Source organism: Narcine bancroftii, chromosome 12, assembly GCF_036971445.1.
Source record: "Narcine bancroftii isolate sNarBan1 chromosome 12, sNarBan1.hap1, whole genome shotgun sequence".
NCBI classification, from domain to species: Eukaryota; Metazoa; Chordata; class Chondrichthyes; order Torpediniformes; family Narcinidae; genus Narcine; species Narcine bancroftii.
The window spans coordinates 62,216,065-62,232,604 of record NC_091480.1 but is presented as its reverse complement, the minus strand read 5'-3'; the positions used below and the strand labels follow the sequence as shown (position 1 = coordinate 62,232,604).

General features: G+C 40.7%; 1 protein-coding gene across 9 annotated transcripts in view; it reads right to left on the bottom strand.

Moving 5' to 3' along the window:
* pan2 (poly(A) specific ribonuclease subunit PAN2) overlaps positions 1-16,540 on the bottom strand; it is a 94,779-nt gene that overhangs the window by 27,957 nt on the left and 50,282 nt on the right. For all 9 annotated transcript variants that reach the window (XR_011347408.1, XR_011347407.1, XM_069906363.1 and 6 more), the window contains 7 exons: positions 15,952-16,071; positions 13,873-14,001; positions 8,339-8,538; positions 7,690-7,838; positions 5,623-5,729; positions 4,260-4,358; positions 2,995-3,068 (listed from right to left, as the gene is read on the bottom strand). Coding sequence is in view for 7 of the 9 variants with exons in the window: in XM_069906363.1 (XP_069762464.1) it covers positions 2,995-3,068; positions 4,260-4,358; positions 5,623-5,729; positions 7,690-7,838; positions 8,339-8,538; positions 13,873-14,001; positions 15,952-16,071 (878 nt within the window). In the remaining 2 variants the exon portion in view is untranslated. The remainder of the gene's footprint in view (positions 1-2,994; positions 3,069-4,259; positions 4,359-5,622; positions 5,730-7,689; positions 7,839-8,338; positions 8,539-13,872; positions 14,002-15,951; positions 16,072-16,540) is intronic.

Genomic DNA, 16,540 nt, shown 5'->3' with positions numbered 1-16,540 from the left:
TTGTAAAAATAAATGTTCTCCGAAGCAACACACAACCCCTCGGTGAAGATGGCAGCAAACATTCAGCCAGCGGAGCACCTCGGTCGTGTCCCCGCCCGCAGCAGCTGTTTGAATAAAGTGGAGTTTGAATAAAATGGCAGCACCCAGGTTGAAGAGCCGACAACAACAGCACAGTTAGCTTAGAGGTTAGTGAAACGCTGTTACACCACCAGTGACCGTGATTCGAATTTAAACTTTGTTACGGAAATTACATGATTATAATGAACTTTACATAATTAAATACAACAATACTGATTTTTTTTTCAAATTACTTTGTCTTTTAAACTGTGTATTCTTAATGCAGGTGTATTAGTTAGGTATTTTAACAGTGTGTCTCATTCAACCAGAAAATTGGCATATGCAGCATCCGCGATCCCCATAGGTGTCGGATAATGGGGATTCCACTGCATATAAATATTAGACCAGTAAAAGTTGCCACGGCCAGTTCTAATTATTGTACAATGAATATGAAAATTCACACAAATAATAGACATGAAAATAACTCTTCTTCCTTATGAAATAGAAACTTTACTGGGGGGGGGGGAAATAAAAGGCTATAATTTTGCATAACACAAAACCTTGTTTTTATAGAGTCATGTGGGATTCCTCTGCTAACTGTAAAATATGTTGGCAACCTTTAATCAGAGGTTCAAAGCTCTCAGTCCTGCACAGGATCATTCTCTTGTTTGGTTGAGTAGGCACAGTCTGCTCTGAAGCCATGAGAAGCAGCTCATAGTCTGTTACTGCACTTAAATCTTCAGATAATTAAAATCAGTCAGACAAGGCTGTATTCTTAGTAATTTCATTTCTTTGATACATTTCAACTGACTAGTTACACCAGAGCTCAAAAGGTTCAAAACTTAATACATTTATGTAGTTGGGGAAGGTCTATTTAAGACTAATTTAAATACATTTATAGGGCTAACTGGAATGGAGGGCTATAGTTATCGGGACAGATTGGAGACTGGACAGGCTGGCTTTACTCTCATTGGAACATGAGCAAAGGGCAGCCTGCAACTTTTAGAAAATTACAAAGGCATTTATCCAGGGCAAGGACTTCTAGAACTAGAGGGGTGCAGGCTTAAGGAGAGAGGGGAAAAATTTAAAGGAGATCCAAGGCTCAAGTCCCTCAGAGTGATGAGTATCTGAAAGGACCTGCGAGAGGAAGTGGCGGAACCAGATACAATTACAATGTTTAAAAGGCATTTCGACAGATTCTTTGATAGGAAAGACAGAGGGATATTGGCTTCATGCAGTGGTTCTCAACCTTTTTCTCTCCCCTCACCCCCCCCCACCCATATATCACCTTAAGTTAGGGTTGCCAGGTGTCCCGTATATACAGGACATGTCCTATATTTAACTATTTTGTCCTGTGTCCTATATTAACTTTATCAGGGTGCCTTAAATGTCCTGTAATAAGGTTTTTTTTAATAAATTGCAAAATTCAGCAGTTTAGAGCTGTACAATTCAGAATTTTCAATAATTTTATTTGTACGACTTGAATTTTACTTTGTTAAAACTAAAACGTTAAATAACTTCACTATTACATTGAAGGAAGCCTCCCAAAGACAGCAAGTATTTGCAAGAAGTAACGAACTGGTTTGAAACCTCAGCCAACGAATGCATGTGTGACGCATTTCATTGAAACGTGTCATGTGTGCATTCGTTGGTTGCAGCCACTGGCTGCCGCCAGCCTGTTAGTTCTGCGTTTGCAGGTGTTAGTGACTGATCAGTGAAATAGCCAGGCTTGATTTTTTTCAATTCTTGTGTTGGTAAGCTAGCAAAATATTTTTCATTTGTGTTTTGCAATTTAAACCTAACATACCAAAACAAAGGTGTAAATTTCGTGAATTCTCTGAAGAATAGGCATTTATTAAACAAGGAAAAAGTTGTTTTGAAGCTCTTTGTGGAGTATGCAATTGTTCATTTAATATTGAAAATGGCGGGAAGTCAGATATGAAGTAGCAAACACAAACAACGAAACTCAAGAGATGTATGTTTTCCTCAACTACGAACGAATCTGATAAAATAATAAATTTCTTGATTAAGAGAAATACAGAAGATAAAATAATTAAAGGTATGTAATTTAAATACATATTTTAATTGGATAAGAAATGAATATTCTGGTAACAGGAGCTTGCCTGCATAAAGTTAACCTGATTACATTTTTAATTTAATCCAGATGACCGTTACCAATATTTTTAGTATACAAGTTTTTCTCATGTAGTAATATTATTTTATCTCAATGTAAATATGTATATGCAAATTAGAAATAATTTAAATTTGAATAGGGCGTCCTGTAACCATAGGATGCCATAGGTGCTCTGTGGTCAGTAAGGGACTACTTAAAGTGGTATGCGAGCGGGTGGGGGGGGGGGGGGGGGGGAGGTCGAGAACCACTGCCCTCTTGCAAGCAAATGTAGATAGGGTTTGGGTCAGCACAGGTGAGGAGAGTCAAAGGTCCTGTATCTGTGCTGTACAAGTCTACGATTCTATGAGGTAAATCACAAAATTCTATAGACTCCGTGGTTGAAGTAAAAAAAACACAAAATGCTAGAGGAACTCTGCAGGTCCTACGAGGGTGGTGTAACAAGTTTGAGAACTCCTTAATCAATGACAAGGGTGGAGTGGAGAAGGCATTTGGCATGTTTTTTTCCACTGACAGAATCAATTATTAAACTAATTGGAATGAAGGCACTGACGTCAGACAGGAGAATACAAACTCCTTCCAGAAATGGAAAGAGCATTTTCCAGTTGTCATCTTCAATTCACAAGCATTAACATCAACTCTCGAGTATCAATCTTTTAACCCACTTTGCAAACTTTTTTTAAAAAACAAATTTGTAGTTGGAACATTTTGTTCCCTGTGATCAAGTATTGGAGACAAAATACTTGATCAGAACAACAGTTAGTGAAAATCTCAGACTGACAGAAAGTGTTTTGTAAAATCCCTACCATTCTGTTGGATTATTTTCTTTCATTTTTATTGCCTCCAAATCTTCCTTCCTCATTTTGTTGCGCAATTCATACTGTCATAAAAATAAAATAATTACTGCTGGAACATTCAAGCAACAACAACATTAAGCTACCTGTTGGATTTGAATGGCCCCCATCTCCACTATTTTCTACTTATGAAGGTGTTGACTCGTGCACACTTCCTTTAATTGATCATTATTCATGCAACCAACTCAGAACGATGTTTGGGAATAGAAAGCATCATAGCCAAACTCTAGCCCAGGGGTGGGCAATCTTTTTTTTAAAACTCACATCTCATTTTAAGTAATCCCTGTGCCATTGGTGCTCTGTGATTAGTAAGGGATGGCTTAAGGTGGGATGTGGGTGGGAAGGGAAGGTTGAGAATCACTGCTCGAGACCCAACTGTTACTGAAATATTTTGCTTGAGAAAATCTGTCATTGGCCCATTTCCTTTGTAGTTGGGAAACCATGCACATAACGAGTCCATGTGGGTTTCAAACTTTTTCGTCCCACTCACATCCCTAACTAATCACAGAGCACATATGGCATAGGGATTACTTAGAGTGGGATGTGAGGTTTTTTTTTAAAAAGGTTGCCCACCCCTGTGTCTAGTTTCTTCTCATACAGTCACCTTACAAGCATTTGCCAAGAAGGGCACTAGAGTGAAGCTCACGCCCATCCCTACCTTACACCACATTCACATTCTGATAGCAGTTTTGAACTAGGATAAATAGCAAAGTCAAAGAGTAAGGCTCCTACAGCTATCCCAGCTCACACAGCTATTGCATTAAATGAAACATCTTCTTCATTACTAAATTCAATAGGTCACCCTGCAGCAGCAACAAACCTCAGGAAAAATATATATTTGGCCTTGAAAGGAAATGCTGCCCTGAATTTCAAATGGTGTTTAATCCTGTATTCCCAGAGTATAAAGTTCACCTCTGCTTTTGAAATTAGTTTTAAAATCACTGCTATCACATTTCATCCATCAGGCAAATTGCTCTTAAACATCCCCCAATATGACTTCACCTAGCCAGTGTTCTGAAGTTATCTGCCACCAACTTTATCTTCAATTGGAGAATCACTGGAATTCCCTCCAAGTATTTATTAATTCCAAAATCTTCTTGAAAGCAGGAACATCATTTCCCATTTTCCAATTGGGATGCAGCCCCTGGAAATACTTCTAGCAGATTTATAAAAGATGGATATTTGAAAATAATGACGATTGATTCTTCTGTACAGACCTCAGCTTGGCATTTCCAAAATTCAGCTTCCTTTGCGCTGTTAACTTCACAGTTAATAACAAGAACATCAGGTAAGCATCGAATATTCCTGGTTTGTACCTGTATCAAAATACAATGTCCAGTCAACACTGGAAGCTCAATCGTCAGTGAATGGTATGCTTTGATACAGTGCGACAAGGTGGCAATACATTGATATGAAACCAACCCATACTCAGCTCAAATAAAAAAGGTTATTGAAAACTCAAATCTGCTATTAGATGGCACTGCTTTTGAAAGAGCAACCTTGATTTGAAACACTTTGGAAGAATTTATTTTTTTCTCTAGAATGGCTCCTGTTACATTTAAATCTAAACTCAGGGTCCAAGACATAACACAACAATGGTGGAATTAAGGAAGTTCAGAGCGAAGGATCTATTGTTAAAACTTTACACACTGTTTTACTTTTGCAGTAAGATTCCTATTTAAATGCACCAAACTCTCGCTGTTGGTTACAAAAATAGGATGTCAACAGTCGTAGTATTACTTCAATTAGCAATGCCACCACATTTTCACATTTCACCAGCAAAAGAACTGACACAGGGCATCAGCTTTTCCAAAGGACTGCACATTCGAGAACAAGATAACCTTTCAATGCTGGCCTTGGTCTCTAACAAAAGTGACAAATGATCCCCCAAGTTGCTGCATTTGAAAAATAAATGCAGAATTAAAAACAAGACTCAAATTCGTTGGAGATCAGTTCTCCCAAAACACTTCTAAAATGACGTCCTGCTCACAAGTATTGTAAACAAAAAATTGCAATGAAAATGTATCCGAATTTGGACAACCTACCAAAGCACAATAGATACTGCGGAGAAAAAGCTGACGGGAAATATTCAAACATATCCACAGTCAGATTTTGCTGAACTGCAGACAATAATGAAAGCTACTATGAGAGTTTTGTCTGATATTTAACTAATTTAGACTAGAACTAGGGGACAGACCCTCAAGATTCAGGGAATAAATTTAGGACGGAGAGGAGGAGGAACTGCTCATCCCAGAGAGTGGTGAATCTGTGGGATTCTCTGTACAAGGAGGCTGCCTCACTGAATGCATTTAAGACAGAGGTAGATAAATTCTTGCATTGTTGGGGAATTAAAGTTCTGAGGAAAAGGGAGGTAGGTGGAACTGAGTCCACGCCAGATCAGCAATGATCCTGTTGAATGGTGGAGCAAGCTCAACAGGCCGGATTGGCTGATTGTTGCTCCTATTTCTTAAGTACAAATGGTGTTTTTCTGGCTTTCTACACCGTTATTAATAAATAACCAAGACTTTATTGGCAAAATGTTTACACCCTTTGCTTCCTCTCCAGGCCAAATATACAAACCGTGGGCTGGTACTTCTCACAATTTTCACACCAGGCCTGGGTATTCTGTTCAAGGCAAATACTTCTCTTCAGCACTTCGGCAAATTCATACTGTCGAACAGCTTTGTCTAAAGCAAAAAGTATTGTACACAAAGAATATTTTCTAAGAACCAATTTCACAATATACAGATAAAAATTCTCTTTAAAACAGCTGCTCCTGCCCATTTATCAATTTAAGTCACATTTCAACTTAAACAATTTTCTGTTTCCATTGCTCAAAATCTCATTTAGAACATTAAAGCTTTCAGCTAGATAATAGTGAATGACTTCTATTCCTCAAATTTTGTGATTGGTTAGTGCTTTTCAAAGTCATTCCTGGTAGGTTCTGCTAACAAGACATTCAGAATTGGCATCTCTGAGATGGATTCAGATATTCGGTAACTCTTCAATTCAAATTTACTGTTGATTCAGTTTAAGCGAATCAAAGGAGAGCGGAGAAAGCCCTGAAATAAAGACTAATAGGGATTGCCCACTGTACCCAAGGAGCAACACACATTTGGAGAAGAGAAGACAATGTGCAACCTTCAATTAAAACAAGGTTAGAAAAGAAGGATAATTAGACTGGGGACACAAATGTAAGTCAAACCTTTTCACCTTCAGAGTCCTACCGCCCAGCTGGTCTGTGCCCAACCACGTACCCTCCTGCTTTAGTCCTATTTGCTGGCATTAGACCCAGACCCCTTCAATCCCCTCTCATCTATGGAGTTTTGCAAGGGTTTGTTAAAGGAATGAGGGGAGATTTGATAGAGGCCTACAAAATTATGAGGGGCATAGATAAAGTAAATGCGAGTAGGCTCTTTCCACTTAGATTAGGAGAGATAAATTTGAGAGGACATGGCTTTAGGGTGAAATGGGGAAGGTTTAGGGAGAAATTCTTCACTCAGAATGGTGTGAGTATGGAACAAGCTGCCATCTGACGTGGTAAATGTGGCTCATTTTTAAGAATAAATTGAATGAGAGAGGTCTGGAGGGTCATGGAATGGGTGCAGGTCAATAGCACAGACTAGAAAGGCCGAATAGCCTATTTTCTGTGCTGTAGTTTTCTATGGTTTCTATGGAAACCAACATCCCAGCCTCCACCACTTTGTCTGGCAGCTCATTCCATGTGCCCACCAACCTCTGAGTGAAGAACTGTCCCTTCACTTCCCTTCTAAATCTCCACCCCCTCACTTCCCTTCTAAATCCCCACCCCCTCACTTCCCTTCTAAATTCCCACCCCTCACTTCCCTTCTAAATCCCCACCCCCTCACTTCCCTTCTAAGTTCCACCCCCTCACTTCCCTTCTTAGTTCCACCCCCTCATCCCTTCTAAATCCCACCCCTTCACCTCCCTTCTAAATTCCACCCCCCCCCCACCCTATAGTTATGTCTTCTCATCTTAGATTCTCATATTCTAGGAAAAGGACTGTCATTAATCACCTTATCTATGCCCCTCATGATTTTACAGACCTTAAGATCTCCTCTCAGCCTCGCACACAAAGGAAAGCAGGTCTACTTTTTCCAGTCTTTCACAATAACTTCCCTAATCCTGGCAACAACTTTGTAAGCCTCTTCTGTATCCCTTCCAACTTAATAATGTCCTTCCTATAGCTCACCAACCAAAACTACACACATGTAATATAGATTTCTCACAATGTAAAATTCAGCTGGAAAACATGGCTATTTGGAAAAGAGATAGAATTTGTCCCAACCAAGGATTTTCTCTTCCATATGCAGTGAAAGGCACAAAATTCTGACATCATGAGGTAGCAGTGAAATTACTATCCGGCAAGTTTGTGTGTTTCCAATGAAACCATGAAGAAGAATTTATAAATGGAAAAAGTCTTTTAAAATTTATTTGTTGACACGCAAAACAGGGAGATCAATGCATTTAAGGGGCACTGTCGTTTATCTAAATTAACAGATTTTTTTTCCAAAAAAGTACAAAAACTAGCATGTAAAGTCACTATGAATGTTTTACATTCAAAACCTGTTAAGACTTTTAAATCACCTTGGTGAAATGGTGACGGTGAGGCAATTCATTACTCACCAGCAGTATTTACATCAGGGTACTGCAACGTAAAAAGCAGGCTTGAAGAAACTCGAACAGTTTCCTTCCCACAACGGCAAGTGCTACAGTTCTCAACTTCACATCCAAACAGCTTCCCAATCACAGACTCTCCAGAGGATCCGAAGGTACTGAAGTTGAAAACAAAACAGTTTAAGAGAGTGCTGCATTTAAGTAACATACTATGTTTGGCATGACACAGATAGACCAGGAAACGAGCCATGTTTGAACTGCATTCACCGTGAGAAGGACAAGGGGTGATCATAGAGTGCCAAGCCTTTTCTCCATTCCCTGCAGTCACTGAGCTGAAATTTCAAATGCGTTAGAGCGAAGGCGAAGACAGAAGCAAAACCACATTCACTTGCATTATCTTCCTATGGTACTGAGGCACAATGTTACCTGCATTCTAGTAGTCTGGACTAGTACCATTTATCACAAGTAGTTTCAGCTGTCCACTGGTTTAGAAAGGCAAATACCTTTTTTCCCCAAAACTGACTGTTCTGTTATGGAGCAATTTGGTATGATACTTCAAGTGCGTGAAATTCCCATTGCCCAGGTCATTGTATATAATACCCATGCTATGGATATAAATGAGCTTGATTCAGTCTATCCTACAATCGTGTTGCCTCACCTCCCCATGACACTGCGATAAGCCTGTGGACCTTCCTGCTCCTGTGTCTCCTGGTGAAGCTGTGTCAATATAAACCGGTTCCAACTCTGTACAAGTCGGCCCAGATTCATCTTCCCAGTCGCTTCATCCGAGTCAGCCAAGATCAAGCCGAGAGCCGACGCCTCTGGAATCGTTCGGAAAGCTCGAAGAAAATTGCTGGCCTATCAGACACAGTTAAAGGAAACATAAAACGTGACAACTTTTTTTAAAATTCAGATGCCTTTCTGCTTTTTGCTCGTACCTTGAAGAAGGGCCCTTTCAAATCCTGCCTCATTCTTCTACGATCCATGAAATAAATTCCTCACCAATTTAACCTTTCCCTGTAACTCAATTCCTGAAGTCCTGACAACAAAATCTTCTCTGTACTCTTTTAATCCTATTGATATCTTTCCTGTAGTTAGGTGACCAGAACTGTACACAGTACTCCAAATGTGGCCTCTCCAATGTCTTGTACAATGTTACCATAACTTCCCAAATCCTAGACTCAATACTTTGATTTATAAAGGCCAATATGCCAAAAGCTCTCTTTCTGACCATCTCTACCTGTGATGCCACTTTCAGGGAATTGTGTATCCAGATTCCCAGATCCCTCTGTTCCTCTATTTAATTCACTGTTGAGTTCTTCTACCTCCCCTCAATCTGTTAAAATTAAATGGCAGACAAAAATCAACAAATTCAGGAAAACTGCAGCATAACAGTCACACTATAAAACCAGCAGGTATATTGCCAACAGCAAAGCTGAACATAGTGTAGAATAGTGATTAGAAGGAATTATTCATACAATTTTAACGTAAAAGAGGCACAAATAAAGAAGAAACCTTAGCTCAAAGTTTAGTCACATGTGACAACTATGAGCAGCTCTGGTCACCCAATTATAGAAAGGTCGTCATTAAACCGGAAAGGATGCAGAAAAGGTTCACGTGGATGGTGCCAGGTCTGTAGGACTTAAATGGGACTTTATTCCCTGGTGTGTGAGAAGCTAAGGGAGAGATATAAATAAGGCATTTGTCAGTCTTTTTTGTCAGGCTATGGGAGTCTAAAACCAGAAAGAATGGATTTAAGTTGAAAGGAGAAAGATTTGAACAGGTCCCAAGGGGGACCTTCTTCACACAGAGGGTAGTGGGTGTGTGGAATGAGATGCAACAGGAAGTGGTAGAGGTGGGGACAATTACACTGTTTAACAGATATTTGGACTGGTCCATGGATGGGAAAGGTTTAGAGCAGTGGTTTTCAACCTTTTTGTTTCCACTCACATACCACTTTAAGTAATCCCCATGCCATTGGTGCTCTGTGAGTAGTAAGGGATTGCATGAACCAGTGGTTAGGCCACTGCAGTTCCAGTCACTTCACTACAAGAAGGAGGTGGAGGTTTTGGGGCAGTGAAGAAGAGGCTCACCAGGATGTTGCCTGGATTGGAGTGCATTAGGTACAAGGAGGGGTTGGACAAACCTGGGTCATGTAGGCCGAGGGGTGACCTTTTGGAGGTACATCACACAAGATAGACTGGTAGGTGCTTGGAATGTGTTGCCAGAGGATGTGGTAGCAGATACAATAGCAATGTTTAAGGCATCGAGATGGACATAAACAGGGAAACAATAGAGGAATACAGACCACATTCAGACATCATGGTCAGTGCAGACACAGTAAGTAAAAAGGGCTGATCTATGTTCTATTAACACCAATATGCAATTGCACACAATTTTGGCGAAGTGACAGGATGCAACCTTTGCCAGTTCTAACTGCAGCAGGAATACTGTGTTAATCAAGGGTTGCCAATTCACCAGAACAACAGCAGGCAAACATGGGGGTCTGTTCAAAACAAACTAGACAGAATTGTCTTAGAAGCTGAGGCAGCCTAACCTGTTAAACCACAAGACCTAGGGCCAGAATTAGGCCATTTAGCCCATCAAGTTCATTTCATTCAAACCATGGCTTATGTACTCTTCTTCTCAATCCCATTATCCTGCCCTCTCCCCATAACCTATGACACCCTTACTAATCAAGAAACTATCAACCATTTTAAATATATCCAATAATTTGGCCTCCACAGCACTCTGTGGCAACAAATTCCCCAGATTCACTCTCCTCCCCCCACCCCCCCTCCCCCCCCACAAACCTGGCTGAAAAAGATTCTCCTCATCTCTGTTCTAAAGGGACGTCCTTTTATTCTGAGGTTGTGCCATCTCGACCCAGACCCTCCCACTACAGGAAACACCTTCTCCACATCCACTCTATCCAGCCCTTTCAATATTCAGTACATTTCAATGAGATCCCTCTCATCCTTCTAAACTTCAGCAAGTGCAGGCCCAGCCTTGCACATTAACCCTCTCATCCCTGGGCTCATTCTTGTAAACTACCTCTGAACCCTCTCCAACGCCAGCACATCCTTCTTTGTATATGGGACCCAAAGCTGATCATAATACTCTATATTGTGGTCTGTCCAATACCTTGTATAGCCCCAGCATTACATCTTTGCCTTTATATTCTAGTCTTCTTGAAATGAATGCCAACATTGTATTTGCCTTCCTTACTATCAACTCAACCGGTGGGCAGACAGCCATGGCAAGAATCCTGCCCGAGGACTCCTAAATTCCTTTGGACCTCCACTCTTTGAATTCTCTCCCCATTTAGAAAATTGTCTACTTCAGTCCTTCAACAAAAGTGCACGACCGTACATTTCCCCACACTGTATTCCATTCTGCCACTTCTTTGCCCATTCTCCCAACCTGTCCAAGTTCCTCTGTGGACTCCCCAATTCTTCAACACTACCAGCCACTCCACCCATTTTTGTATCATCTACAAACTTGTCACAAAGCCATTCATTCTGTCATCTTAATCATTTACATATAGCATGAAAAGTAGCGGACCTAACGACGACTCCTGTGGGACACTAGTCACTGGCAGCTGGCCAGAAAAGGCCCCCTTTATTCCCACACTTTGCCTTCTGTCAGCCAGCCAATCTTCCACTCACGCTCGTACCTTTCTCACAACACCATACACTCTACCTGCAGCCTCGTGTGTGACACTTTGTCACTGGCCTTCTGAAAATCCAAGTAAACAACATCCACCAACTCTCCTTTGTCTGTCCTGCTTGTTACTTGATACTTCCTCAAAAAACTCCCAACAGATTTGTCAGGCAAGATCTCCCCTGAAGGAAACCGTGCTGACTTCTGTTCATTTTATCTTGTGCTTTCAAGTACCCCGAAACCTCATCCTTAATTATGGACTCTGGAATCTTGCCAACCATTGAAGTCAGGCTAACCGGCCTATAGTTGCCTGTCTTTTGCAACTTGAAGAGATCAGAGAAAGACTAGAATGGTTTAAAGTAAGAATATAAAATTGTAAAAGGTGGTTAATGCAAAATTCAGTGCACAAAATTCATACCATTCAGCACCTGAAAGATAAACCATCATTATAGTCAAGTTTATTATCATCTGATTGGACAAGTCTAATCTGACGAGTGTTCTCCGGTCCTCAGTGTAAAACACACACACGCACAACCAGACATAACAAACAATGCCCATGCAGGACAAGTATTCACCTTACAAATAAATCAATCAATATTGTTTTATGAATATGAGAGTCCCAGATGGTTAGTGCGAGTAGTTCCTTTGGTCGTTCAGCATTCTCACTGCCGTGGGAAGATTCACGTCAATTCCACCATTTGCTGGTTAAGTTGTAGAACTAAGGTTAGGTAATTCAATTTTAACTAAGTTCAAAAATTTAGTAAAGTAATCAGCATCCAATTCATTAATCCCAAAAATATAAGCTTACAGGCGCAAATAGTTTAGGAACAGAAATTGTTACAAAGCTATTTGCATTGATAAATAAATCACAACTGTATTTATTCAGTACAATATTACATTATGGCTCACCAATAAATTTTTGGTTGTATTTAATTGATGTTATATATTGATGTTATATATATCCTTCATTGTCATGAAACCCTTACCAACAACACTGTGGAAGCATCTTTACCAGAAAGACTGCAGTTGTGCAAGAAAAAAGCTCACCACCATCTTCTCAGGGACAACTGGGGGTAGGCAAAGGAGAAATTTTGGATTGGACCATTTTGGTGATTAGATTTCCTGATTTTAAAAAAATTGTGCTTTCCATAAAGGTTTTGTCTGTTCTTTCCAGATGCTGACTGCCCAAGAGTGTTTCCAGCATTTTGTTCCCAGATGCTGCTGAGAAAAATGCAGTGAAAACAATCCACTTTCAGATAAATGTTTTACATGGTGAAGAGATAGGAACTTTTTTTTTTAAAAATACTCGACTTGGTAATGTTCTAAAGTAAGACCTTTTTGGGTGGATTTAGGAATTTTTTTAGAACAAATTACAGGTACCGTATTTCCACAAAATTCAGACTTATTTTTATTGGGAAATATAGAAGGAACAACACCCAAGTTAAAATTATCAATGTACCAAATGAAATTTAACAAAATAGCATTAGCAGGGACAAGGAAGCATATTGCAGTGACTTGGAAATCAGATGCATATTTAGGTATGGAGAGATGGAATGCAGAAATTCAAAGTTGTATTCCAGTGGAGTAAATTACGGTACAACTCAGATTATGCAAAATTGGATTCTCTGAAATCCTTAGTTATCCAAAATGAGGATATCTGAAACAAATCAGAAATCCTAATTTTTCCAAAATTTTTTCGGAGCCAAACTGATCAGGGACATCGGGCTCCCAGTGCCGGCAGTAGCGGGATCCTCGGGCTCCCGGCGGTGACAGCAGTGGGAACCTCAGTCCCCCGGGGCTGGCAGCAGCGGACCTCAGGCTCCCGGGCAGGAATGGGTCCCTCAAGCTCCTAGCACAAGCAGGGCCTCGATGGGGAAGTGTTGGAGATCGGTTTGGCCAGCTTTTTTTTGGTGAGAATTAAACATTAATTTAATGTTTAAAAAGCCTTCCCTTGTTGTTTGTTGTTTAAGTACTGTTACAGGTGATTTGCTGTTGCTACTGGGCTGTTTTTTTTTAAAAAAAGACCAGTTCCTCAAAGAAACGTTTATCCGAAATAGGCCTGGCCCCGACCATTTTGGATAATCGGAGTTGGATTGTACATATAATTTAAGAAATAAATACGCTGCAAATTTGGAGCCCGCATATGGAAAGTTTATTGGTAAATATGTAAAAATGTACTTCCAGCCTCTTGAGACCATAATAATCTTCTTCCCTAAAATAGTCATATAAATACTGTGGGATTCCAGCGTGCGAACCAACATATTGAGCAATCCAGGAAACTATTTTCTTCTTTCTTTTCTGTACTTCTTATAACTATTTATCTCATTTATACCTTTCATCTAGTTTTTTGTGTGGGAGGGAGGGTAAAGGTTGGGTAAAAATTGCCATTTTTACTTAACCAACAATGTTTTATTTAAAAGTTTACAAGTTACATGTTTGGAAAAACTTTTTTTTAAAATTCCATTTCATAAGGCATCACACTCAACGATCACACCAAGTGCACATAAGCCAAGTTCAACATTTATTTACCTGGCACGGGTCACCTCGTGAAAGATCAAGCATGTGAAACAGAAATCCAAGTTCACATCCCAGACAAAACTCTTTCTGACACAGATGGTTTTGAACATGGCAGCGGATGGGTTCCAGCAAATACAGTACCTACAAATTCATAATGAACTTTTCAAGATGAACCTTTTTGTCATCATTTGGATGATATCCATCTTAAAATTACAAAATTTTCACATAAATGCAATATTATCTGGATTCTTTCTACACCTGATAGATGTTTATAAAATCATGAGAGGCAGTGATTAAAAAAAAAGTCAGAATCTTTCCCCCCACCACCCACCCACCCCACCCCAGAGTAAATGTGGCACTGGATATGTATTCAAGGTGAGGAAGTTTAAGGGGCAACTATTTTACACGAGGAGTGGTGGGTGCATGGAAGGCCTACCATGGGCATATTTACACGGGGAGTGGTGGGTGCATGGAAGGCCTACCATGGGCATATTTACACGGGGAGTGGTGGGTGCATGGAAGGCCTACCATGGGCATATTTACACGGGGAGTGGTGGGTGCATGGAAGGCCTACCATGGGCATATTTACACGGGGAGTGGTGGGTGCATGGAAGGCCTACCATGGGCATATTTACACGGGGAGTGGTGGGTGCATGGAAGGCCTACCATGGGCATATTTACACGGGGAGTGGTGGGTGCATGGAAGGCCTACCATGGGCATATTTACACGGGGAGTGGTGGGTGCATGGAAGGCCTACCATGGGCATATTTACACGGGGAGTGGTGGGTGCATGGAAGGCCTACCATGGGCATATTTACACGGGGAATGGTGGGTGCATGGAAGGCCTACCATGGGCATATTTACACGGGGAGTGGTGGGTGCATGGAAGGTCTACCATGGGCATATTTACACAAGGAGTGATGGGTGCATGGAAGGCCTACCATGGGCATATTTACACGGGGAGTGGTGGGTGCATGGAAGGCCTACCATGGGCAGTGGTGGAAGCAGATATGATAGTGATGTTTAACATTTATATACAGGGAGTGGAAGGATATGGTTCGTATGCAAGCAGAGATTGAATTTAACTTGAGCGTCATGTTCAGTGCAGACACTTGGACTGATGGGCCTGTTCCTGTACTAGATTGTTGTATGCTACATTCATGAACCAGTGAAGAATTAATCGCTCTTCTGTGAAAAAGAACCAAAATAAAATTCTAATCAGACAGCACTCTAAAAAATAAAATATTGGTTGCAGTTTGAATGTTCACTGAATTAGCAGTATCGTCACAAATGACAAGAAGAAGGAACTACTTAAACTAGACAAAGTTTACAAAACCATTTTTGAATAAGAGAATTGCAGAAATTCTCATGGGAACCAGGTATCGGAGCTGGGATTCAAGAGGGTTCTGAGGGCAAAGGCTCCCAAAGGGCCTCGGGCACTGACGGCTTCCTGATCGCATTGGAGGTTTGGATCTGGAGATTGGTTTGCTGATGGATATTGAACAGGAGTCTGCGTGGCTACAGAGGCCGCAGGAGCGCTGGATGCGAATCCACAGTCCGTGACACTGAAGGGAATTTTTAAGCTTCTCCTTCTTGCTTACTGGAAGGGGCACCGGGTGACACTAACGGCGACTCTTTGGGGATCTACTCTTTAGAAAGGGGAGGGAGTTGCAAGAGGATCTGATAGAAGTATTTAAAATCAGGAAGGGTATAGAGCAAATAAGCTTTCTACTGGTAGTTTTTGAAGCATCCAAAAGGAAAGAATCTACAGCAGAAATGGGGGCAAAAAGGCAAGGGAGCAGGACATGCTGACATCTCAAATGGCCTCTGCCATGCTGTAAAAAATCTTCCAATTTTGGGATTATAGAATCCTTAATTATTATAGAAATTACAATTGAGGCATGATTATAAATTACAGAATGGCGTATCAACACATGATAACACAGAAAGCAGGGTGCAAACCTCACCACTAAAATCACAACTGCTATTATCAAAGCCAGGGTGTTAATTTGCTCTTATTTAACATGTACAAATGCTGCCTGTTGGGAGGCAATGAAAATCTGGAGGAACCCCCACCCCCCCCAGCTGACCTGAATCATGCAGTTGCAGTAAGCATTGGGAATGTGTGGCTCCAGACCCGCAAACAAGGTCTTGTTGTAGTGCTTGAAATCAAAGTCTTCCAAACCAAGCTTTGAATATTTGATAGTAACCTAAACAAATACATTTATAATTAAACTGCTGAATACTTTTAGGCACAGAACAAATATCCCTCATAGTTCATAATCATCTGACAGTTAAAGCCCAAAATATACATAGTTATTGCATTGCCCAAATGATAATAGAAGAGAAAAGTAATTACCTCAAAATGAGTGATGGTGGAGGTGGGTGGGGAAAGGGAAGTGTGGAAAGCTATTAAAATGGTTGTTGACCAGGCGAAAAAAAACTCCAGGTTAATGAAGCAGACTGTTAGCTAATTGGGGAATTGACCAACACTTCCACATATTCCCCTTGACAAAATACTCCCTCAATGCTCCAGATCCACTCCTGTGGGCTTCACACCACTGCATAATCTTCAATCTTCTTATTGCAGGGCAGCAGGTTGACAAACACCATGAGCAAGCGATCTGGGCAGTTGACTTGTAGAAAAAAAAGTAGCCAGATGTTTGGCAGGCACTGGAC